General features: G+C 35.8%; 1 protein-coding gene across 1 annotated transcript in view; it reads right to left on the minus strand.

Moving 5' to 3' along the window:
- The window catches only part of zc3h3 (zinc finger CCCH-type containing 3), an 80,591-nt gene that overhangs the window by 55,188 nt on the left and 480 nt on the right, over window positions 1-24,923 (minus strand). Inside the window, exons 2-3 of the mRNA XM_051112258.1 lie at window positions 20,755-22,198; window positions 19,066-19,262 (exon numbers count right to left, since the gene is read on the minus strand). Coding sequence (XP_050968215.1) covers window positions 19,066-19,262; window positions 20,755-22,198 — 1,641 coding nt within the window. The remainder of the gene's footprint in view (window positions 1-19,065; window positions 19,263-20,754; window positions 22,199-24,923) is intronic.

The following is a 24,923-nucleotide window of genomic DNA, read 5'->3' on the forward strand; positions in this document are numbered from 1 at the left end:
CACACACACATACTGTAGTGCGTTTAAGTAAAATAAACAAACTAGGGATGAACTAATACCATTTTTTGATATCAAGTATGAATGTTACACATTGTATTGTTCTCCTCGACAACACGCTTAAATACTGGAGCCTTACTAATACTAAATGTGGTTCTCAACTGGAGGGTCACAACCTGATCTCATGACAAAAACTTACCTGGAAACTGTGACAACAGCCAATCATATTACTTTCTGACGTTGCATGAACGCAATTGGGTAGCGTCTGCACTTGTATATTTGCATAAGATGATCTATTTGGCTGATTGCCACTTGAAAAGTTAAAAAGTTGGCCAGCAACGCCAGTGACACGACGCAACGGATCTCGGCAACGTTTGACGTCACTCCATTCAAACTAAACGAGAGGCGTTGACGCTGACGCTCTGTGTGGCTCAGTGACGTTTTAAAATAACGTACCAACTGCACTACACCTAAACCTACCCAGTAGTATGAACAAATGTGAATGCGACGTAAAAACGTGATTGCAAACATGCCGTTTTAGATTGTTTTTCTATCTCTCATATTTCAGCTCTTTCATTGTGAGTCATGCTTTTCATGGGATTCGTACCCAAGGATTCCGCATCCTAAGTCCAATTTGAAGCCGGCAGAGCTACCAAGCAAGCTTGTTACATCCGGAAAGCAAAACATATGGAGCTATAATCATAACTGTGTACGAAAACAATTACAAGTGCTTGTTGTTTTACCGCCTTTAGTGTTCATTTTTGTTGGAAACCGCAGTGATACTTATTGGTATGTATTAGAAGCTATGCAAACAACTTTATTATTGCGGCACAATTTGATAATATCAATGTATTATATCGCTGACATTGTTTGCGTGGTGTTGTGTAGCTTGTCTGTAAACTATGGCTCGGTGTAGTAAACGCTGCTCCATCTGAAAGCACACACGTGTTGGAAATTTACTACAGAACCGCCTTTACTGACAAGACGCGCATGGATATTGCATGTGATTGGTTCACCAAAAACCGGTTCAACCCTAGTTTTATGCAGCTATGTGAATACTTTTTGTGCAGAAAGAAAACAAATAATGACTTTACTCATTAATTTCTTCTTTACTCAACAATTTCTCTGTGCATTGTGGTACTCCAGTGAACGTGCATTGACTGACATGGAAAACAAGAAATTGTTGAATAAAGCTGTTATTTTAGTCTTCTTTGAGCAAAAACAGTATTCTCATAGCTTTATAAAATTAACGTTTAAATACTGATGTCACATGGACTCTTTTAATGATGTCCTTACTACCTTTCTGGCCCTTGAGCATGGTCATTTCATTGGTGTCTATTTAGGGTCAGAAAGCTCTCAGATGACAGAATTTTCATTATTGAGTGAACTATCCCAGATCAAAAGTCATAAATTACAATGTTAAATTTTAAGAAATATATTTAGTTAATTCTGTATGATAAACATTTATGATACAATGTCCAGTCACCATTTGATGTTCAATGTAAAATTGGTGTCCTGAAGAAAACAAGTCGTTAATCACTGCACTGAATAAAATTTATAAACATGCAATTTACAAAACTGCTCAAAAGAGTAAAAATCAAAAGAAAAAGAAACCAAAAATAAAAGATTAGATGAAGAGAAAGTGAAAGAGAAAGCTTGGGGCCTTCAATTGACAACACTCACTTCCCAGATCTCATCTGTCCATCAGTCTGTGAGCTTTGTGTGTTAAACAAGCTCCAACACATTTCCCAGGACAACACACACACACGGCCTGCCTGTGGTTTTAAATTTGGACAGCCACCTGTGAGGATGACTAAGATAGCTTGTCGGGACAGACTGTGTGTGTGTGTGTGTGCGTGCAGGGTTTATGGAGCTTACTTGGATAGGGGGTGTTGAGCCGGGGAACTTGCATGCCAATCGTGGCCAGGAGTCTCTAAGAGGCCTGAAGGTACTTAACTGCTCCCTTGAGAGCAAAATAAAGATTGAGTCCAAGAGAGAGAGGAGGCATAGGAACGGTATGTGATGAAGCGAAACTTTGGGCTGTGCCAAAAAAGCCCATCACAAACAAAAAAAAGCAGTATTACGGACAGAAAATGAAGTGGGTTGGACACTAAAAACAGTGGGGAAAGGGAAAGGCGAATGAAAGGATGCCTGCATGGTTTGCTGGCTTACTTCTCAAGCCCAGAATAGAGCGTGAGCTCCAATGTCTGGGCCACTTCGACAGAAATGGAAAGTTGAGAGTGATTAGGGTCGGGTTTCCCAGTTCACTTCTCCGTCATGGGCTGTGGGCCAGGTGGAGCGGATTGTGGGTTTGGGAGGTATGTGTGTACTCTAGCCCCTGGATGGCCTCTCTGGCCAGCGTACAGCTACAGCCAGCCAGTTAATTAGGAGAATTTCATCACTCCGTCATAGAGAAGGAAAGATAGAGGGAGAGGAAGGGACAGAAATATACCATTAGTCTATGGTCACAGAAGTTGATTCAAGCCCATATGGATGGTGTTGAGAGTAACACAAGCTCTGCTTGAACTGATCTGTGGTTGCTTTATTGACATTCCCCTATTGATTGTTTAGATTTTTCTTTTTCTCTTCCACAAGCCGTGTAATTCATATATGCAGTGAAATGAAGCAATTCTAGATAATGCTTAGGGCCACAGGGTCAAGTTTGTTTAGCGTAAACAAGTCAATCAGCCTCTTCATATGCACTGTAGATTGGAAGTACATATTTATGATATTTTGCATATGGGAACGCAAGCCTATATGCACACTACCATTAAAAGGTTTGGGGTCAGTAATGTCTTTTAAAGGTTTTTTTTTTTTTTTTTGTAATACTATGAAATAGTATTACAATTTAAAATAACTAATTTAAAACATAATTTAATCCTGTGATGCAAAGCTGAATTTTCAGCAGCCATTACTCCAGTCTTCAGTGACACACAATCTTTCAGTTCAGTGCTGCTTAATATTTTTGTAGTGCTTTTAATTCTTTGATATGTAGAAAATTCAAAAAGAAATATTTTCAAACATTTTAGTTTTAACTTTAATGTATCCTTGCAGAATGAATATTTTAACTTAATATAAACAATGTGTAAAAAAAGAAAAACATTATCACCTACATATCAACTGCATCTAAAAATAAAATAAAATAAAATAAAATAAAATAAAATAAAATAAAATAAAATAAAATAAAATAAAATAAAATAAAATATGTTTTATTTACAATATGTACAAGAGAGTGGTTGTATGTTTTAAAAATCATTATTTCTGCAATTTCACTTGGTCACAAGAGGCACTGATAATGACACTTTAGCTTTAAGAGTCATAATTTCATTGGCTTCTGGGTTTGTAATTAGTAACTTGGAAGGTAACTTGGCAACTTGGTAACTACCAACTTGGACAGAGTGAACAAGGCAGATCAAAGGCCAAAAAGTGAGACTGCATCAGTGAAGGTGGTGTAAATGGCTATACCTTGCCTGCTAGGCTTGTAATTGACTGCAATGTGTTGAAACTGTTCTCGGATATGGTTACTAAAAATGATATGAACATATGCGGGCTCACATAACAGCCGAAAATAAAAATGGATATTAATCAGTCTACCTAATTCTTACACTTCATCTTCTTACCTCATACACCTGTCATCTGAATATTCTCTCATATCCTAAAAATGAACTAGTGATTTTATTATAAATTGCAGAATTTAGAACTCGACTATTAAAGAAGAGGTGAAACTTAAAGGGATAGTTCACCCAAAAATTAAAATCACCCCATGATTAACTCACCTTCAAGCCATCCTAGGTGTATATGAATTTCTTTTTTTCATACGAGTTATATTAAAAAAAAGTCCTGCTCTTCCAAGCTTTATAATGGGAGTAAATGGGTGTTAAACATAAACAAATCAGGATTAAGATGTTACTCTATTTCTACAATAAACGTGAACATATTCATTTATCTCACTCACAAAAAAACAAAACAAAAAAAAACAGATTCAGTATTCCTCAAAATGAATAAAGACAGTGAAATGCAACTCAGAATATGATGCAAACCTGCAATAACTAAATGTAAAATAACACAAACATCCTTTATGTATTCAATCCCATTTTATTAACCAATGTCCTTATTCCTGAAGTGAACTTTCTTCTTCTGCATTCTACTGTACAGACATGAATTTATGAATTTACTTTTACCTTCAGCTTGAGACTAATTCATTTCACTTTTTGTGTGGAAGGGCTTTTTACGTTTGCCAAAAACGTAGATTTAAAAAGTAATGCAAAAGTAACGTCACGCATTACTTCTCATAAAAGTAACTATGTACTTAGTTACTTTTTAAGGGAGTAACGCAATATTGTATTGCATTACTTTTAAAAGTAACTCTCCCCAACACTGTCATAACTACAAAAATGCATCAATTCACTTCTCTGGGGAAGTGAATTAACCTCCAGAGTCATCTGGAGCACTTTTTATGATGTATGGATGCACTTTTTTGGACTGCTCTCAACACCCATTCACTGCCATTACAAAACTTGGAAGAGCCAGGACATTTTTTTTTAACATAATTCCGACTGTATTCGTCTGAAAGAAGAAAGTCATATAAACCTAGGATGGTTTGAGGGTGAGTAGATCATGGGGTAATTTCCATTTTTCCTTTTAAGGCTACAACCCACTCCCCAACTTTTAAAATCCAAATAGATTTTAAAACACTAAGCATCATACACCTGTCAACTTTGTAAATGGTTACACATAAATACTGGGCATCATGACAAATAAAAACAATATGTGTTCTAAAATTAGTTTTGATATCTTCTGACTTGATGGAATCATAGTATGTGCACTAGACAATATACACCACACACATTTCTATAAAATAGGTCAACTCTGACTGCCAAAAATCTGTAGACTGGTTCTTACTTTCGACAACTAGCAGGGGCTCCTTCAGTATTCCTGCTTTTAGTTACATGTTGAAATTGCATAGATGTTAATCATTTTACAATAATAGTGATACTGTCAAAAATTTTCCAAGTGACCAGGATTCCTTGTTAATTTAAGCACAGAGTGACAATACATCTAAATGGCTCACCATGGGTCGCCTTTAAACCATAAAATAATTAGTTAGTAACATGTTGAGTAGAGTCCAAGAAAACCAGATTTGTGACTGACATATCTCTTTTCCTGGAAGCACACCCCCCATAAACACGACCTCTACAGCTTCACCAGCTTTCCTCCTGAGTGTCTTACTGGTTTACAGTAAGGCCTGAAGACCACTCTTAATGTTTATTCAGTTGGAAACCTTTGACCCCATGAACCTGTCCCACTCCAATCCACTCTTAGAGAGGGCCAAAAAGCCTCATTATGGATGTGTTTGGCTGGCCTTAGACCGCAGAGTCTGCTTCCCACGCAATGCCAATTTGCTGTGATTATTATGGTAACACTTCACGCCGTGTGGACAGATGAAGGGTGTGTGGGAGGGGCTGCTAAGATCAGATTACTGGAAAAGGGAAACTTAAAGGGCTTGGGCAAGGGGTAATATTATAACGTGCCATTTGTAGGAACCCCGCCATGGTCTTAAAACAACTAAGTGAACTTTATGTTGTGCTACATAAGACTGACGCAAAAGCAACAGTGTTCAGTGTCCAAAAAGTACACTTGAATAACAGTTACACAAGGGGAGCAGTGTGCTCTAAATATTAGAGCTAAAAATTCAGTTTGAAAGAAGAACAAATTCTAAAAAACACACACACACACACACATACACACACATGTGAATTGTGAATTGTGGGGACTTTCCATAGACTCCTATAGTTTTTATACTGACTAAACGATATTGTTTATCCCCTAACCCAACCCTAACTCTAAACCTAACCCTTACAGAAAACATGTTTGCATCGTTACATTTTCAGATAAACATCACTGACTATTTTTAATAATTTTTTTTAACATTTTTAACATTGTGGGGACCGCAATTTCAGGTTTTACTATCCTTGTGGGGACATTTGGTCCCCACAATGTAGCAAAAACAAGTACACACACACACACACACACACACACACACACATATATATATATATATATATATACATATATATATATAAGAGGTTGCTCTAATTGCTTTTATTTTTGGTCACATTTTCATTTTTAATCATGAACCTACAGGATGACACCGTAGTGTTTATAAACAACAAAATACGCTGGGTAAAAAAAAAAAAAAAAAGATTTCTCGATTTTAAATAGATTCTCATTTTAATGAACCAATATCGATTCTTAAATCACAATCAATCTTTTGGTCTATGCTGTTTTCAGCTGATGAATGAACAGTGCATTGTGCGTCTTCCTTCCAATAAATAGCAATAGGCTAGTCTTTGTGTTACTTTTGATATGAAACAAAGTCTCACATTTCAAATTCTGTCCATTTCATTAGGAAATTCAAGCAATAAATACCGTTTTGGCACTCTTTATTATGGCGTGATAGATCTTTGTAGTTTTTGTGTACTCGCCTGCGCCTAATCTAACACATAGGAAAACATTTGTGACAGTCTCGTTTTTGTTCTAGATCCCCTGCTCTGCTGCCACACTGGAGCGCACTCGCCACCAACTGGAGTGGGATTGCAGCTACAATTTACAGTAGATCACCCTCGGTGCAATCTTTCAAAATGACGGACGGCCTTTAGATTTTTCCGTCACTGATAAAAAAAAAATTCTGTCAATGATAATTTTCGGTTAACGCGACATCTGAGATATATATATATATATGATATGATGATATATATATATATATATATATATATATATATATATATATATATATATATATATATATATATAAAATAGGCTTTGTACTTCAGTGGCGTTCCAACGCTGAAACAAAGAGGCGGGCACGTTTGGTTCACTGTATTTTATTTTGATAAAGTACCAACTGCGCTGTCAAGTTAGCAGTGCTGGAAGCCTGGAACTGATATATTTTGTGTGCGTGTGCGCCGGCGCGATTACTTTAACTGTTTCCTTATACCAGCAAAGTCAACTGAAAAAAACTCTGTCATTAATTGTCTTTTTAATAATGCATCATTGTAAAATGTATTTTGTAAATTAAATAAAAAACAAATAGGATGTTATTTTCTGCCATTTGAGTTTCCTTTCCGTCACAAAAATGAACTAAAAATCTGGATATATAGGCTACGTTACATGTCGCACTGTTTTTTTCCCCTTGTTTATCTGTTAACTAAATCAAATATATTTCAAGTATTTATTCCTTGTATGTATATATGTACTGCAGATTATATATATATATATATATATAAAACATTATAATATGATATAATATTTAGTATTTTCACATCTAGGTGTAATTTTTTTTTTTTTTTCAGTATTTTTTTACTCAATATTTTTTGGACAATTTGCTGAGTGGAGAAAATATACTTTAAATATAAACCTAAAATCATCAGTAGGTGGTGGCAAATCACTGCATGAGTGAGTTGAGTCATTCATTCAACAGATTTGTTCGAATGGCTGATTTAGTGATTAAACACCACCGTGTGTTGCTCAGAGATGCAAAAAAGTTCTGCTGTGACTTTGTTTGGAACTATTTTCATTGTTAAAATTCAGGAAAAACAAGAACTGTTATGTCTAAAATATAAGTAACTTTATATTCAGTTCTTGACTGACTTCCTATTCAAGTCACTATCACGTTTGCAATCGTGCTGATATTTGGCAAAAACCTGTGCTATGCGTGCACTCTCTGGGTTTGTTTTTTTCTGGGTTTGACGATTACACATGTCAGCATTAATTAGTCAAAGCTATAACTGTACTGGCACACCATAAATCATAAATACAAGCATGTTTTTAGGTTCCAAGAACCTGTACGCATACCTACACAATGCACGTATCGACGGCGGTAAATGGTGTGTATGTTCTTAAATAATTAGCAGGTGTGTCCTAAGGTTTCTGATTTATTCTGTCCCTTTGGTTACCGGAGACCCCTTAGGATACCAAGAAAACATTTACCCCCAAAACGGGGAAGGAAAGAGTGTAAGTGCAGTGTCCCATTTCATTGGCGTTTGGATTACACTTTTCATCACTTACCCTTCAACTGCTGGCACAAACACTCAACAAATGATCTCACACATCAACCCTTCACCGCACCAACTCAAAACTAGCTTCAATGTGAAAATGTGCGCAAACAGTTTGACAATAAACACATTTTCTATTTCTATACATTTCCCTGTGAGTGTATGTTAGACGGGCATCTTCTATAAACTTCATAGAAACTGAATCGCCTCATCTCCTTCTACTAAATCTGCAGGTGCTCTCATGCAGTTTACACATAAGCACATGGGACGGGTGTGCCTGGCAGGTGGCTGTTAGTTGTGTTGCTGCTTGGGTGTGTCACGCAAGGCAGAGCAGTGAGAAGCTTTAATTATGGCCAGCTGACAGTTTGACAAGAGAGCAGCCAAAGGCCTGGGTGAGAGAAGCGAGGCACAAGAGCAATGGATAATGTCTCTCTACATCTGTCAGTGACTGTACACGCATTACACACTGGGAATCCATGTCGAGCACAGAGGCCTTTTCGTTAAAGGGTTGGAGGTTGATCCGTTGTCCTGTGGTTACTGGGTGTTGTTATGGTACGCTACTACATTTTGACCAAATGATTTGTAAACATCTATTTATATATAGAAGCTGCCCCTGCTAAAAAAAATTCTGTGCTGTAAATTGTCCATTGACAAAATAACCAATTCCATTCTTCAGATTTTTTTTATGTCCTAAATCAAACTGATTTAGCTTTAATTCATTAATTAACACTAATAATTATAATTATTCATTATTTCCCACTGTAATAATAGATCTATGATATGCCAATCAGCACGCATGCAACAATGTTATTATTATTATTATTTTTATTATTTAAAAATGACATCAAATAATCAAATATGATTAAAAAAAATACACTTTCATTCAAATGTGTGGGGTCGGTAGGGCTGTGTGATAATGACAAAAAATGAAATCTTTTTTTTAAATATTGTCAATAGCGATAATTAAACGATATTTTGCAGAGTGGACAAAATATTCTTTAAATATAAACCTAAAGTTGCCAGTAGGTGGTGGCACATCACTGTATTAGTGAGCTATTGAGTCATTCATTCAAACAATTTGCGTATATATAAAAACACTACATATAAAATAAATATATTTCTTCTTATTAAAGTTAAATAAAGTGATTTAGTCAAGAGCAGTGAGAAATTTTCTCTCTTTTGTGATTTGATTAACATGAATGACAGACAGCAGGAATATTAGACTGCTGTTACTTTAAGAGCTGCTCGGATCCAATATACTGTTACATGTGGGTTTTCTTTCTCAGCTGCTTGCTTTCAATTAAGACCTAAATTACTGTGCTTACAAGGATACTTGCAAAAACAGGCATTTTGACACATACAAGTGTGTGTTTTTAACTGTTCAAGGCCTATAAATCTCAAAAATAAATCCATTTATTAGTCTTGTGCTCTATGAGCACCGACTTCACATGCACATGCCTCTCTGACAGCGCTTAGAAACAGTCTTTCAAACAGACAAATTAGTTTTCTTTCACTGCTGATTGCATATCAACAGCTTAAAATTACTTTTTTTAAACCACAATGCTTAAAAACATGAGCAAACTATATGTTTTCCTGACCACGTAACAGCTACATCACATGAGTGTGTAACCGTGATAGAGACAAGAGTCCAAAATCTCTACCCCTACATCACACTAAATGCAATTTATGTGTCAGTGGGCTTTACAATTATATTTTTCCACATTAGTTCTAGCAAAAGCTTGTTTTGATCTGTGGCAAACACCTTTCAGGCAAATTAAAACAAATGAAGGTGGACAGAACATGGTGAAAGTTATTGGCAGTTGTACCAACAACAACCAGGCAGAGAGAAACTGACAACAGACAGCTGAGGGACAGACAAGTTGAGATATACTGAACATCCACACACACACACACACACACACACAATAGCTGTTAACAGGTGGTGGGTGGTCCTCCCAAAGACAGGCCTGCTGGACACATTATGAACAGGTTGGTGTGTGCGTGTTGGGACCCGTACAGAGCACGAATTTGAGTAGTTGGATGTTTATCCAGTGGACACTGGTGGAGGGAAGATATTACACCCCATTAAAGTGCGAGTTGGCCCATCTGCTTGACATGCAGGGCCTGAGAAAGTGATGTGGAATGAGCAGAATGTTCGTCCTGGAGACTGAGGGTCGACGGTGTGCGAGTACAAGCGTGACTGACGCAGTTGATGAAACCACTGTGGCATTGTGGTATTTAGAGCAAATATCTCTCGGGTGACAGTTGAGAGAAATTAAGACACCATGTTGGCCCTCATAAATATCTAATATTTATTTTGCATTTGGATTGATCTGCCATTCATATTATATTTGCTTTAAACATTTGCTTTGCTTTTATCTCCTTTTACACACAAATTTGTCTGTAAAAATCTGTTGTATTCATGCAAATGCAATACAACCGCATATCCATAATTAACAATACTACCCCATAAAGTTTCACAGGAGGGTTCCCGTTTTGCACCACAATGCTAACCTAGAATCAGGAGGGCATGTGGATCAAGTAAACCAGGGCCGGCCGACAAACATTTGTCATAAACAGGGTATTTATTACCGGACTGGAGCTGGGATGCGCACTCAATATGGCAGAGGCGTATGTAAGAACAGGAGGTGGGGGGAAGCGGGGAATGAGATCCAGCAGATGAGAGAGCAGCGGTGGTGTGAAAAAAAGTGGCAGAAACTGAAGGAAGTGTGAACTAGTGAGTGATGCAAAAAACAAACTAAAATAAACAAACAAACCACATAAGGAACGAACGCTTAAGGACAGAAGGAGACTGACGCATTGGCTGTCAACTCTAAAATTTACAACACGTGTATGGTTGCCAGTAGGGAGAGGTAACTTGGTCATGATAATACAAAACGGCATTCCAGCACTAATGCTTTAAAAATTATTGGCAGTTTGTTTGACAGTACCATTGCATTTCCTGAATACTCCAGCACCACCCATTTATACAACAGTTCTTTCTGGTCCTCGAATCTGATTGGCTGAGAGGAGTGTGATATTCTGGTGATATCAGAACCCCCGTTTCACCGTTTGTATCACTCGGCTTGCGGTATTTCTCATGGCAAGTGTCATGGCAAATGCCCAAATCCAATATGATTTTATAAATAATGTTGCTTTTCTGTCACAGAATGTAATTGTTTTTTTAGTCCAGAATGTAGTTGTTTAGTCTTCAAATATGCGGTGTCTTAATAAAATACTGTCAATTTGAAAATTTATACAGTATACAGTAAGTCTCTTCTGCTCACCAAGTCTGTACTTATTTGATCCAAAATTCTTAAATATTATTATTATTATTATTATTAAATAACTGTTTCCTATATGAATATATTTTAAAATCTAATCTATTCCTGTGATTTCAAAGTTGAATTTTAAGCATCATTACACCAGTCACATAATAATAATAATAATAATAATAATAATAATAATAATAATAATAAATGTTTTTTTTTTTTTTTTTTTTTTTTGAGCAGCAAATCAGCATATTAGAATGATTTCTGAAGGATCATGTGACACTGAGGACTAGAGTAATGATGCTGAAAATTTAGTTTTGATTACAGGAATAAATTAAATTTTAAAATATATTCTAATAGAAAGCAGTTATTTTAAATGGAAAAAATCATTCACAATATTACTGCTTTTGATGTATTTTGGATCAAATAAATACAGGCTTGGTGAGCAGGAGAGAATTCTTTAAAAACAGTAAAAATCTTTTGACTGGTAGTGTATAATACATTTATTTATTTATAATAAATAAAGTGACTGTGAAAGACAAAAAAAAAAACAAAACAAAACAAATAATAATAATCCAGAAATGATTTCTGAAAGATCACATGAAACTGACTGGAGAAACAGCTGCTGAAAATTCAAGTTTGTTTTTACAGAAATAAATTATATTTTAAAATATATTCAAACAGAAAACAAAAATAAAAACAAAAAAATATTAATTTTAAACAATTATAATATCTCACAATATTGCTTTTTTTTTTTTTTACTGCATTTTTAGTCAAATAAATGCAGCCTTTGATGTGCATAACATATTTTCTTTCAAAAACAAATTCAAAATTGTACCATTCAAAAGGCTTGCCAGATGTTAGTGTTTCCCCAATTCCAAAATCCCAATTTAACTCCCAGTTGCCAGGATATGTGTATGTTTATTTACAATGACCGAGTGTGCAGTTGTGCCCTGAGGGGTGAGGCATTGTGTTAATCTATGGAAATGATACTTTCTGCCTATATAAAGTGACAGAATGCAATGCATGATGATAAAATGAGAAAAAAAATAGATGATACAGGATGGACATATACACAAACCCTTCATAAAACATTACACTGCACTTCACAACGAACATAATACATGCTAAACTTATAAGATATCACTTGCTTGTTGTATAGGGAGCAATAAACACTATAGGGATCCTGTGAATTAGGCTGCAGCTATAAATAGATTAAAATACCTCTGCACACCACCTTCAAATTGTAAAGATATTTTGTGAGTTAATGATGTAAAAGCTCTTTTATATAAAAATACAAAACTTACACAACAGAAATTGTAAAACCTAAAAGATTAACATTGCAAGCCTATATTTAGGTGCTGTTGACACTTGCGTGTGTGGCTACCGTCTGCATGTGTGTAAACTTTACGTGAGCTGGTGAGCGACGGCACCATCAGATCGGGTGGAAAATGACAGGGAGATCAGAGCTGTGAAAGCCCAGACAATGATTTATGGGCAAATAAAAAGGTGCAAATATTGTACAGTAACAGGACTCCTGTGGAGGTAGTCAGGGATAAGGTGTGTATATGGGCGTGTTTGTGGAATTGCGGTAACATGACTATGCAAGCATGCATTTATGAGAAGAGTGATGTGTCCGACTCCAGCCTAATCGTAAACCTTCCATATCTATGCCAGAGCAGGTCAGCATGTGCATGCGCGTGAGCTGAAAAAGATACGCTGCCCTCTGATTTGCACATTAAAATACCAATCGTTTGCAGAGGAGAAGTTAAAACTTTGACCTGAACAGTGTGTATTTGTGTGTGTGGAATGGGAGGGGGTAGGGTGGAGGTGTACATACATCAGACTAAATAAAGCCACAGCAACTCTCCCTCAAGTTAATCACTTAAACACATGGGAGAGTGGCTGCCTACACAAACACGCATGGAGGGAGATGTGAAGACACAGTCAGTTAGGTATACCCACGTAACCCACGTATATTTCAATTTCAATTTAATTTTTTGTTTTTCGATTTTGAATTGAGGAAAACAAAATAAATTGTTTGTTAATATGATAAATTGTCCTCTGGGCAGCAATTTTGATTTATAAATAATTATGCAAGTAAGTAAAGAAATAAACAAACAAACACCAGGAGTTCAGTCTGTCCACTCTGAATGCAAAACTGCTGTGTGACAACAATAACAGCCACTAAGAACAGAAATATGTAGTTATATGGAGCAGGATTTTGTACGAATGATATTTTGAGGCAACCCAGTGAAAAGCCATAGCAGTTCAATACTGTGAAAAGAAAATAATTGTTTTAAAATATTTTAAACTGCAATTTATTTCTGTGATGGCAAGGCTGAATTATCACCAGCCATTAGTCAAGTCTTTAGTGTTACATGATCCATTAGAAATCATTTTAATATGATGATTTAGTGCTCCAGAAACATTTCTAGTTATCAATGTCAAAAATGGTTGCGCTGCAACCCTATTTTTGTGGAAACCATGAGACTTTTGTTTTCACAGGGTTCTTTAATGAATTTGAATATGAAAAGTGAAAGTGTTTGAAAGAACACTAGTTATTTTCTAACTAGTGCTGGGCAATGATTAATCGCAAAATAAAAGTTTTTGTTTATATAATATGTGTGTGTGTATATTTACTATGTATATATGGGTTGATGATGTGACATGGAATTTATAATTAATATTGATGTAATAATTAATATTACAGTAAATCGTTAAACATTTCTTTGTCCTACATGGAACTGTTGTTATAAAAGCTGCAGTGTTATTTGATTTTTTTTTTTTTTTTTGAGCCAAATGTTACAATTTTCTTATGGCGTGACTGTCTCAAGCATGGTTCAATAAATTACAACTTTTATAAATTAAAAAGAAAAGCATAAAAATATTAATAAATACCTCTGGCATAATTGTACAAGTGTCTATTTTAGTAAATGGCAATCATTTTTTTATCCATACATTTCTGAATGCATAGGAGCTTGATACAGTTTGTCTCTGAAAGCCATGTCCAATAATGACACCATGTCCTGATTTTAAATCGGCCAATTCCTGTACTGTCACACCACAGGACAAAGTCTCTTTAAGAAGCATTTTAAATAATTAAATAAGATTTGTTTAACTCCTTTTTTATTCTTTTTTTATCATTTTCAGTGTTCTTAATTGCAATAATTACATTAATTAAACTATTTTGTATGTTTTTGCAGAAAACTTGTACTGTTATAAAGTGTCATGAATTAAGAATAAAATGTGATACTTTAGTGATTAGTGGAAGAGAGAGGACACAGAAATATACATGGGGTTAGAAGAGCTTCAGTAACATACCGATTGACTAAGAGACTGAATTTTGTTGATGAAAATTATTTTGTTTTGTTTGAAAAAAAACATGTTGATATTGTTCGTATCAAAATTACATTTTCTTTCTCCTTTGACAAGTTTAAAATTAAATAGAAATATTTTAGTAACTACTATTTCTGTCCTTTAGTGTGACATAATGTCCTATGGTGTGACACACACAAAAGAAGCACAGATTTGTTTTTATCTTAAATATATATATATAACAGTTGAGTATTGCAATAGAGGAGATATAAATATCACTCATCTTAAAATGGTATAATTTTTATCAGTTATGAACGGATGACAGCAAAGTTTGTCTTGTCAAAGTTTGTCTTGAAATTGTCCAACAAGTCATGGGGAAAAAATTATTAAATAATTTAATATTTAAAAAATAACACTATATAAAAATAACTGTCTAACAATGAAGAATAATCACTCTAATGCTATTTGTATGATTTAAGAGGTTTTTTTTTTTTTTCCTTAAATTTTGACATGTCCCACCATAGGACAAGTTTATTTTCAGTAAAAATGTAAAAAAAAACAAACAAAAAAAAACAAAAGTTAGTGACCCCTTATATTTTCTCAAATATCAGACTTCACACTACATATATAAATATGTGCATTTCTTCTTCAAAAATGGTCTTTTACAAAAAAGTATTTTTACTGCCTATTAGTCAACCATATAAAGACACGCACATACAGTATTTTGAAAATATTTAAATAAATATGTATATATTTATATTCATATAATTAATATTATATAAAAATATATTAAATATATAAACAACATATTTTTCTTAAATATATAAAAATCTTTAGTTAGCTTGCAATCAAGTTTTCAAATATGTTGAAGATTAAATAAATAATCTGAACGTTGCTTGATATTACTGATGAACTCATCAGGCTTTTCTTTTATGCCCTGTTTACTTACTACTATGCAAAAATGAAGAAAAAAGGAAAATCGTGCAACTACCGTTCATGATTGCGAAAGCTTAAAAATTGCATAGTGCAGCATGCAGCCACAGCAAACCATGGTAAGACCTCATACGGATGTAAACGCTTTCACAAATATATGAAGTTGTTCCGTATGGACTATAGACTAATCAGACCACCCTACTTATTTGTGTATGAACCCTCAAAGGTCCTAAGCCAAAATTCCGTTGAGACGCTTCAGGCGGCTTCATTTCCTCTCTTCTCCTTTTCTCTCTCCCTCTCATCTCCTCACTATTGTGTTCTGTCATTTATCTATTTTATGGGATTATCGAGGCGCTTCTCCCCTGCCCGCAATTCATTACGCTCCTAACTGCTCACTTAGGTTTATGCCCCTTTAAATCCCCCAACAGATAACCAACCAGCCTCGGTAAACAGATAGAGAGGGAGGGAGAGAGAGAGAGAAAGAGAGACATGCGGTGGGCACTCATCAGAGAAGGAATTAAGAGATGTCACGCGGCGGTGGCCATGGCAGTGAGCAGAGGCAGTTAGTGGCGGTTTTTAACGCGGCTGCCCTCTTTCTCCTCATTAGTAATTCAATTTGCTCTTTATTAGCCACTCTTATCTCCTGCACAGAGTCCCTCTGGCTAACCCCTCCATCACCCGCCCTGTCTTTCCCCGCTCGCCCCCTCTCTTCACACACAACCCCATAGAAGCATCACCTGGCTGGTACAAGACAAAACTTCCTATTAAAAGACCTTGGTGGGAATAATATCAAAGAAACACAGGCAATTTACAGGTATGCAAAAGGAAGGCAGTTTTATGGTAATACTGCTACTCTAATGTGCGCAGAAACAGAGCGCAAGCGATTACAGTGAGATTGTGGATGGGGCGGAGGGGGTGGAGCTGGCTGTAAAAACAGTGATTGCTTTCCATCAGGTTGGGCTTATATTCTCCAGTTCGTTAAAACAATCCAATTTGCAAAGGGATAATTACGCATTAGCTCCTTTTTATCTACTGAGCGAGAGCGCTGGCAGGGTTTGATAGTGTAGCCGTATTCGGCGTGCCACTGCTGCAAATTACCCGCTATCGGCACATGTACACCATCATGGCCCGATTGGGCAATTAATTAACTCCTCCTATCCCCAGCGGATACGGGCCATCACACCCAAACCTACTAGCTCTTAAACCAATCAGGCTGCTGAGAACATACTGCCCTCTATTGGAGGTGTTTGGTCAAATCCAATAGACTTCATTCATGATCTTCCACAATTAGGAAATGTCACACAATGGAAATACCTTTTCAGGAAATAAATAAGATAAAATGTGTTAAAAAGTTAATTAAAAGGCAAATGAAAAAGCTACCTGAATCAGACAAGCTGAGTTTTGAACCAACAACATATAACATTCTCACAATACTGCCTGCAGGCCTAGCGATAGCTGATAATCTAATGGCTCTCAAAGCACAGTAACATTTCTGATCAGATTATAACATTTAATAGACCAGAGTAGCACTATATTTAATTTTTGACATAAACAAAAATGAGGCTGTGAGGGACAGAAGTACAGGGTGTTCGACGGGTTGTACTGTTGTTTAAAGGAAAACTCCACTTCTAGAACAATTTACAAATAATTTACTCACCCCCTTGTCATCCAAGATATTCATGTCTTTCTTTCTTCGGGTGTAAAGAAATTATGTTTTTTGAGGAAAACATTTCAGCATTTTTCTTCATATAATGGACTGATATGGTGCCCCGATTTTGAACTTTAAAAATGCAGTTTAAATGCGGTAAACGATCCCAGCTGAGAAAGAAGCGTCTTATGTAGCGTAACGATCGGTTATTTTAATAAAAAGAAAATTATATATTTTAATACTGCCAAACTCTTGTTTGAAGAAAGAAGACATGAACATCTTGGATGACAAGGGGCTGAGTACATTATATGTGAATCTTGATTTTGGAAGTGGACTTCTCCTTTAACAACATATAGATTGTTCAACTAATAAAATTGTTCAACTAATAAAAAAAAAAAAAGTTATGAAGTTGTGAAAATGATATGATCGACCTTAAACAGATTTTAAAACACTAGGCATCATAACTTTGTAAATGGTTAAAGAGGAAAAACTGGGCATCATACATTATAACAGGAGACCACACACTGCGAAACTTTCACGTAGTTTCAAACAACAAACTCACACAGAAATGTGCGCTTGGTTGGTAGAAAATGCATGACAAATGAAAACAACTTGTATGGTAAAACTCAAACATCTTTGATATTCCTCCAAATGGACAGAATCTATGGAAGCCAGTTTCAGCCACTGAATTAAAAAAAAAAAATAATTGCTTATCTCACAATTCTGACTATTTTTCTCAGAATTGTTAGGTATAAACTCGCAACTGAGAGATATGAAGTCAGAACTGTTTGTATCTTGCAATTCTGACTTTATAACAACTGCAAGTTTAAAATCACAAATTCTGATGGAAAAAAAGTTCACAATTGACCTTTTTTTCTCAAAATTGAGTGAAAAAAAATTGCAATTGTGAGTTATAAATTCAAATTCTGAGAGGGGAAAAAAGTGACCTTTTCTCAGAATTGGGAGTTATATCTCATTATTTTGACTCAGTAACTCGCAATTGCCTGTTATAAAGTCAGAATTGTAAGATATAAACTTCCAATTCTGAGAAAAAAAGTCACAATTGCAAGATATAAACTTACAATTCTGAGAAAATATATTTTTTTCCCTCTCAGAACTGGACTTTATAACTCGCAATTGCAAGTTTTTACCTCAATTCTGAGAAAGAAATAGTCAGTTGCAAAAAAAAAACATACACTACGCAATTTTCTTTCAAATCTGTCAACTCTGACTTCCTAAAAATCTGAAGACTGGACACATTCAGACTGCAAAACAAGCAAAAAATTTGGTAAAAATCTGTGTAGTGTATTTCAGCCTTAAAATGTGTAAGTAGTAAGAATAATTAACACATAATAATAATAAAAGGGTAAACAAATTACTGTAGTGTGCACACTACACGAACAGTCATAAGGGCCTTTTTTTTTTTTTTTTAATTGAGATTTATACATCATCTGAAAGTTTGTGTGTTCCAGGGTCACATATATAAAATTCCAGGGTTGAGCTATACCAGTACATTCAAGTCTCTGAGACTGACAGGAAAATTTCCACAACCTCATCTACATTAAGACTTTATTTTCACAACAGTACCCAGTGTACTGTTAATCACTGCCTCAGTTTTGTGTTTCCATGGGAACATAAAGCCCATCTTAACCTCTCTCAGAGGAATACAAACAAAGCAGCGATAATTAATTTTCCAGAGACTGTTTTGTGTTAATTACTAATTAAACCAATTAGTCACAGAGGGGGTAAAAACAATCAGTTCATTTAAAAAGCCAGAGGTAGATTTGCATTGTGTTTTGAGAGTTGCAAAGCATTTTGTGAATGTGCAGTCATAGTAACTGACCTGATCTTGAGGTCCCGAGCGAGGTGGAGTTGACAGAGAGACGGCGGAGCTTGTGTCTACCAAATGAAACCAGCACTTTGGGCTGTGCTCGCCTGACATTGGTTGGTGTCTTCACTTGAGCGTGTATCCGTCTCCGCAAAGAATACCGGCTCCTTACAGTCTGCACAACGGGGCTGTATCTTCTCTCTAAGGAGGGACTGCATATAGACATATATGAAAAAAAATAAAATAATAAAATAAAAAAATAAACATGAAATGCTGTAGGAATTTTTATTTTTGGTCATTTATTATGTTTTAGAAGTACAAATTTGCCTACTTTGTTCAATTAAAGTGCAAAGGAAATTTAAGGAACTATGTGCTGCCATCTAAAGGACAGTTTAAGAACAATATTGCCACCAGCTGTAACATTTGCAACCACCAATCATTCTACATTTTAAAGAGCCTATACAATATACAGGGTTCCTACAATTTGTGATAAAGACATTTCAGGACATTTCCGTGTATTAGATTTTTTTTAGAATTTAGATTTTTTAGAATTTAAAAGTACTCTTATTCATCTCTATCTCAGGACAGATAACTACTTCTACAAGTGGAAAAAATATATATAAAAAAAAAAAAATCTGACTTTTCACATTGCCTAGCATAATGGTATATACAGTTGAGGTCAAAAGTTTAAATACACCTTGCAGAATCTGCAAAATGTTAATTTTTTGACCAAATTAAGAGGGATCATACAAAACGCATGTTATTTTTATTAGTACTGACCGGATTATGATATTTCACATAAAAGATGTTCACATATAGCCCACAAGAGAAAATAATACTTGCAATTTATAGAAATGACCCTGTTCAAAAGTTTACATACAGTTGATTATTAATACTGTGTTGTTACCTGAATGATCCACAGCTGTTTTTTGTTTGTTTGTATGCTTTTGTTTAGTGATAGTTGTTCATGAGACCCTTGTTTGTCCTGAACACTTGAGTTCCACAGATTTTTTGGTTTTTCAGCATTTTCTATCCATCTTTTCACACTGAGGACAACTGAGGGACTCATATGCAACTATTACAGAAGGTTCAACCACTCACTGATGCTCCAGAAGGAAACACAATGCATAACTTTTTGAATTTGAAGATCAGGGTAAATTTAACTTATTTTGTCTTCTGGGAAAAATGTAAATAGCTTCTGTAGCTTATGAAGGGCAGTAATAAATGAAAAAATAAATAAATAAATAAATAAATATATTAAGGCAAAATTAGAAAAATGTACACATCCTCATTCTGTTCAAAAGTTTACACCACCAGCTCTTAATGCACTGTTTTTCCTTCTGAAGCATCAGTGAGCGTTTGAACCTTCTGTAATAGTTGCATATGAGTCAAAATCATATAGTCATTGCTGAAAAAACAAAGAATTTGTGGCACCTGAAGGATTTTTCTGAAGAACAGCGTCAGTTTATCTGCTCAGGACAAACAAGGGACTCATGAAAAACTATCACTAAACCAGGTTTATAAATCCAACGTCTTTTATATGAAATATCTTTTTTCAGGCCAGTACTAAATAAAAATAACATGCATTTTTGTATGATCCCTCTTATTTTGGTCAAATAATTAACATTTTGCAGATTCTGCAAGGTGTATGTAAACTTTTGACTTCAACTGGACATTACAATTTTAGCAAAGCAGAACTCTCACTTGTTAGCAGATCTTCTGATGATCTTGGTTCGGCTCCTGAGCTTGAAAGCACCTGCTGACAGCGTTGTGATAGCAGGGTTCATGTGGGTGGCGTTTAAGGACAGAGCAGATCCCTTTTGGCCATTTTTGTTAGCTGTCCATCGATAGACTGTGCCCTTATGTGCAGTCCTAGAAGTTGCGCTAGATGCATTTGCTGTTGTGTTTTGTCCAGCCGCCTTCCAGCGATAGCGGCTGGCATGGCCAGAATGGGATGTGGAGGCACCTGTAGCTTTAGGCTTTTTTGATAAAGTTGTTAAGGTTGTGGCACATCTCTTTTCTTTCTTCAGTCCCTCCAGTCCAACTTGACATGTTCTTACAGGGACTTTAGTAGATTTGGGTGAAAGGGGCTTGCGTGGCATTTTCGTTGAAGTGCTTGTTTTTACAGCTGTTGACGTGGAGCAAGAAGAAGACACCCAGGTGTACTTTGAGGTCTTAGGAGCTCCAAGGGAAAGATTAGGCTTGCGAGACACCTTCTTATTGGAGCTGGAGACTCGTTTGACAGTGGCTGTCCCAGGAGAGGATCCAGAGGTCACTGGCTTAGGTGTGTTTTTTATGTTTACCGTCTCTTGGTTTTTTACCCAAGTAAACCGAGATTTCTTATGACATGGCGAGGCTACATGTGTCTGAGTTGAGTCTAGCTTAAGCTGGAGCTTTGTGGGACTAGAGGAAGCCTGAGACTGAAGGTTAGAGGCAGAAGAAGCCAAAGTACAATCTCTGTTGACTGTTGGCATTACGACAGTCCTATTAGATAAGGCAGCAGTGGAAACGTGGGGTTTGACTTGAACTGGAGCTGGAGGTTTGACAGGTAAAGGGATAGAGGGATTGCTCACAGCTGAGGATGATTTCAAAGTGGGTTTTAACTTCATTTCAGGGTCTGATGTTGAAGCAGAGCCAGTTAGTTCATTTGTGGATGAGCAGCCATGATCGTTTTTTCCTGCTGAAGATATAAGCACAGTCCTTTTTCTACTTGCTTCACTTTTACTCTCTTTTGAAGTCTCACTTTGGACATTGAGTGAAGATGTTGTAGATTTAGGCTTGGTTTGTTCAGCTGGTAACTTTTTTAATAAAACACTACTGTTTCCAACAGGTCCAGAATTATTCCCGGTAGCAGTAGCTCCAGATGTAGCGATGTGATGGTGAGGCTGGTTCAGGTGGTCCACAGCTGGGTGAGACACGTGCCTCCCAACTGCCGTGTTGGTCTTGTTGTTAAGTGAGTATGTTTTTCTCCAGCTGGCAGAAGAATTAGGCACATACGCTTGTGGCAGTGATGAATATGACTGTGAGTAGTGTGAGGTATGACCCCGGGTCTGACCCCGGCCCCTCCTTGAACCATGTCTGGGACGACCCCACTGGGTGGAACTTGAGGGAACGTCACCATGAGTACTTTTATAGTCATTAATGAGGTCTGCAAAGTAAAGAAGAAGCATATGAGGTTAAGGTGAGACTAATCTGAACTGACACGATTATTAAAAAAAAGTGTAAAATGGACTTCAGTAAATGCTAGGTCTGTAACAGAGGTGCCACCACTTCTTTTTGCTAAACTGGATTTCAGAGGAAAACTTAATAAATAATAAATTAACTAAAAATAAATAAATAAAAACACCTTAGATTCCCCTTTGGGAAAAGAGAAAGTCTGATTAATTTTAAACCCATAGACCAGACCTCTTCAAAACCATGTGAGTAGTTGGGTAGCTGACAAATAGCCATTTTTGAAAAAGAAATGCATATATTTATGTAGTGTGAAGTCTGAAATTTGAGAAAATATAAAAGGTCCCTAAATGTCTTAATAATATACAAATAGCATGAGAGAGATTTATCTTCATTGTTAAACACTGTTATGAAATTATAATTAACATTTTTGCCCCATGACTTGTTGGACAATAACAAGACAAACTGCTGAAAATGATACCTTTTTAAGATGAGTGATATCTATATATGCCCTATTGCAAATTTTAAGATATTTAGAAATAAAAATAAATCTGTTTTTTCACACCATAGGACATTACCTCACACTAAAGGACAGAAATGGTAGTTATTAAGGTATTTCTATTTCATTTTGAACATGTCAAAGAAGAAAGTTTAATTTTGATACAAACAATATCAACATGTTTTTTTAAAAACAAAACAAAATATGTTTTATCAACAAAATTCAGTCTCTTAGTCAGTCAGAATGTTACTGAAACTCTTCTAGCCCCCCCAGCTGCATGTGCGGCACAACTAAATATGATTGATATTCAAACTATATTCACCCCTTCTGTTTCAGAAAACAAGGTATCACATTTTATACTTATTTACATGACACTTTATAACAGTACAGCAATACAAACATCAAACTGAAAATAATCAAAAAAAAGAACAAAAAGGAGTTAAACATATCTTATTTAATTATTTAAAATGCTTTTTAAAGAGACCTTGTCTTCTGGTGTGACATCTTTGTCCTGTGGTGTGACAGTAAGCATCATACTGGAGGACATTATCTGTCACATCACAGGACGTTTCAGCCTTTTGTGTCAATTAATGACCTTGCTATTCCAAGCTAACCTGTCACAATTCTGAGGCAAACATGTACCAAGTGCACATGTCATGGGCTTGACAGGGGGTTTCAGTAACATGATCATGAATGGGGTCCTTTAACTAATTTAATTTTTCTCTGGAATTGGCGGATTTAAAATCAGTATATGGTGTCACACCAGAGGACATGGTTTTCAGAGACAAAATGTATCAAGTTCCTACGCTTTCAGAAATATATGGATGAAAAAAATGATTGCCATTTACTAAAATAGACACTTGTACAATTATGCAGGAGGTATTTATTGTTAATTTAATGCTTTTCTTTTTAATTTATAAAAGTTGTAATTTATTGAACCATGCTTGAGACAGTCACATCATAGGACAATTTTGACATTTGGCTTTTAATTAATTAATTTTTTTAAAAATCCAATTACACTGTAGCTTTTATAACAACAGGTCCATGCAAAGAAATGTTTAACGTATTACTGCATTTTAATTAACGACAATATTAATTATATTCATTTTTATCTTGTGGGACAGTGAAAATGCCATGTCAAGTCAAAAACTCTACACACACACACACACACACACGTCTGGTTTATTATCTTTGTGGGGACTCTCCATAGGCGCAATGGTTTGTATACTGTCCACACTATATTTTCTATCCCCTTACCCTAACCCTACCCCTAAACCTAACCCTTACAGAAAACTTTCTGCATTTTTACTTTCTCAAAAAATCTCATTCTGTATGATTTATAAGCTTTTGTACCCATGGGGACCACAAGCCGGTCCCCACAATGTCAAAAATTTCAGGTTTTACTATCCTCGTGGGGACATTTAGTCCCCACAATGTAGCAAAAACAAGTACACACACACACACACACACGCACACACACACACACACGCACACACACACGCACACACACACGCACACACACACACACACACACACAGCTGTTAACAGGTGGTGGGTGGTCCTCCCAAAGACAGGCCTGTTTGTTTTTGTGAATTGTGGGGACTTTCCATAGACTATAGATTTTATACTGACCAAACGATATTGTCTATCCCCTAACCCTAAACCTAGCCCTCACAGAAAACATGTTTGCATCGTTGCACTTTCAGATAAACACCATTTACTATTTTTAATCATTTTTTAACACTGTGGGGACCGCAGGCCGGTCCCCACAATGTCAAAAATTTCAGGTTTTACTATCCTTGTGGGGACATTTGGTCCCCACCATGTAGCAAGAACAAGTACACACACACACACACACACACACACACACACACAACTATTAAATCAAATGCAAGGTATTTGTAATCATAAACAAATATTTAAAAATATATGCATATCCTAAAACAATAAACATTTTTCTATAATACATTGTTTTACATTTGCTGGCTTTATCTCCTTATATAGGTCTTCACCTTATGATTGTCATAGAAGATTTTGGTTTCTAAGTTGGAGATTTTGGAAATCATTTTTGTTCACCCCTGAATTGATTGTAACTTTTCATCAAAATCAGTTTATATTAGCTATTTAACAGCAACTAAAAAAGAATCTGGAATAGAATATTATCAAACACACCCAATTTAAATAACAGATGAACGAACAGAGG

This window comes from Labeo rohita, chromosome 6 (assembly GCF_022985175.1).
Source record: "Labeo rohita strain BAU-BD-2019 chromosome 6, IGBB_LRoh.1.0, whole genome shotgun sequence".
Taxonomy (NCBI): domain Eukaryota; kingdom Metazoa; phylum Chordata; class Actinopteri; order Cypriniformes; family Cyprinidae; genus Labeo; species Labeo rohita.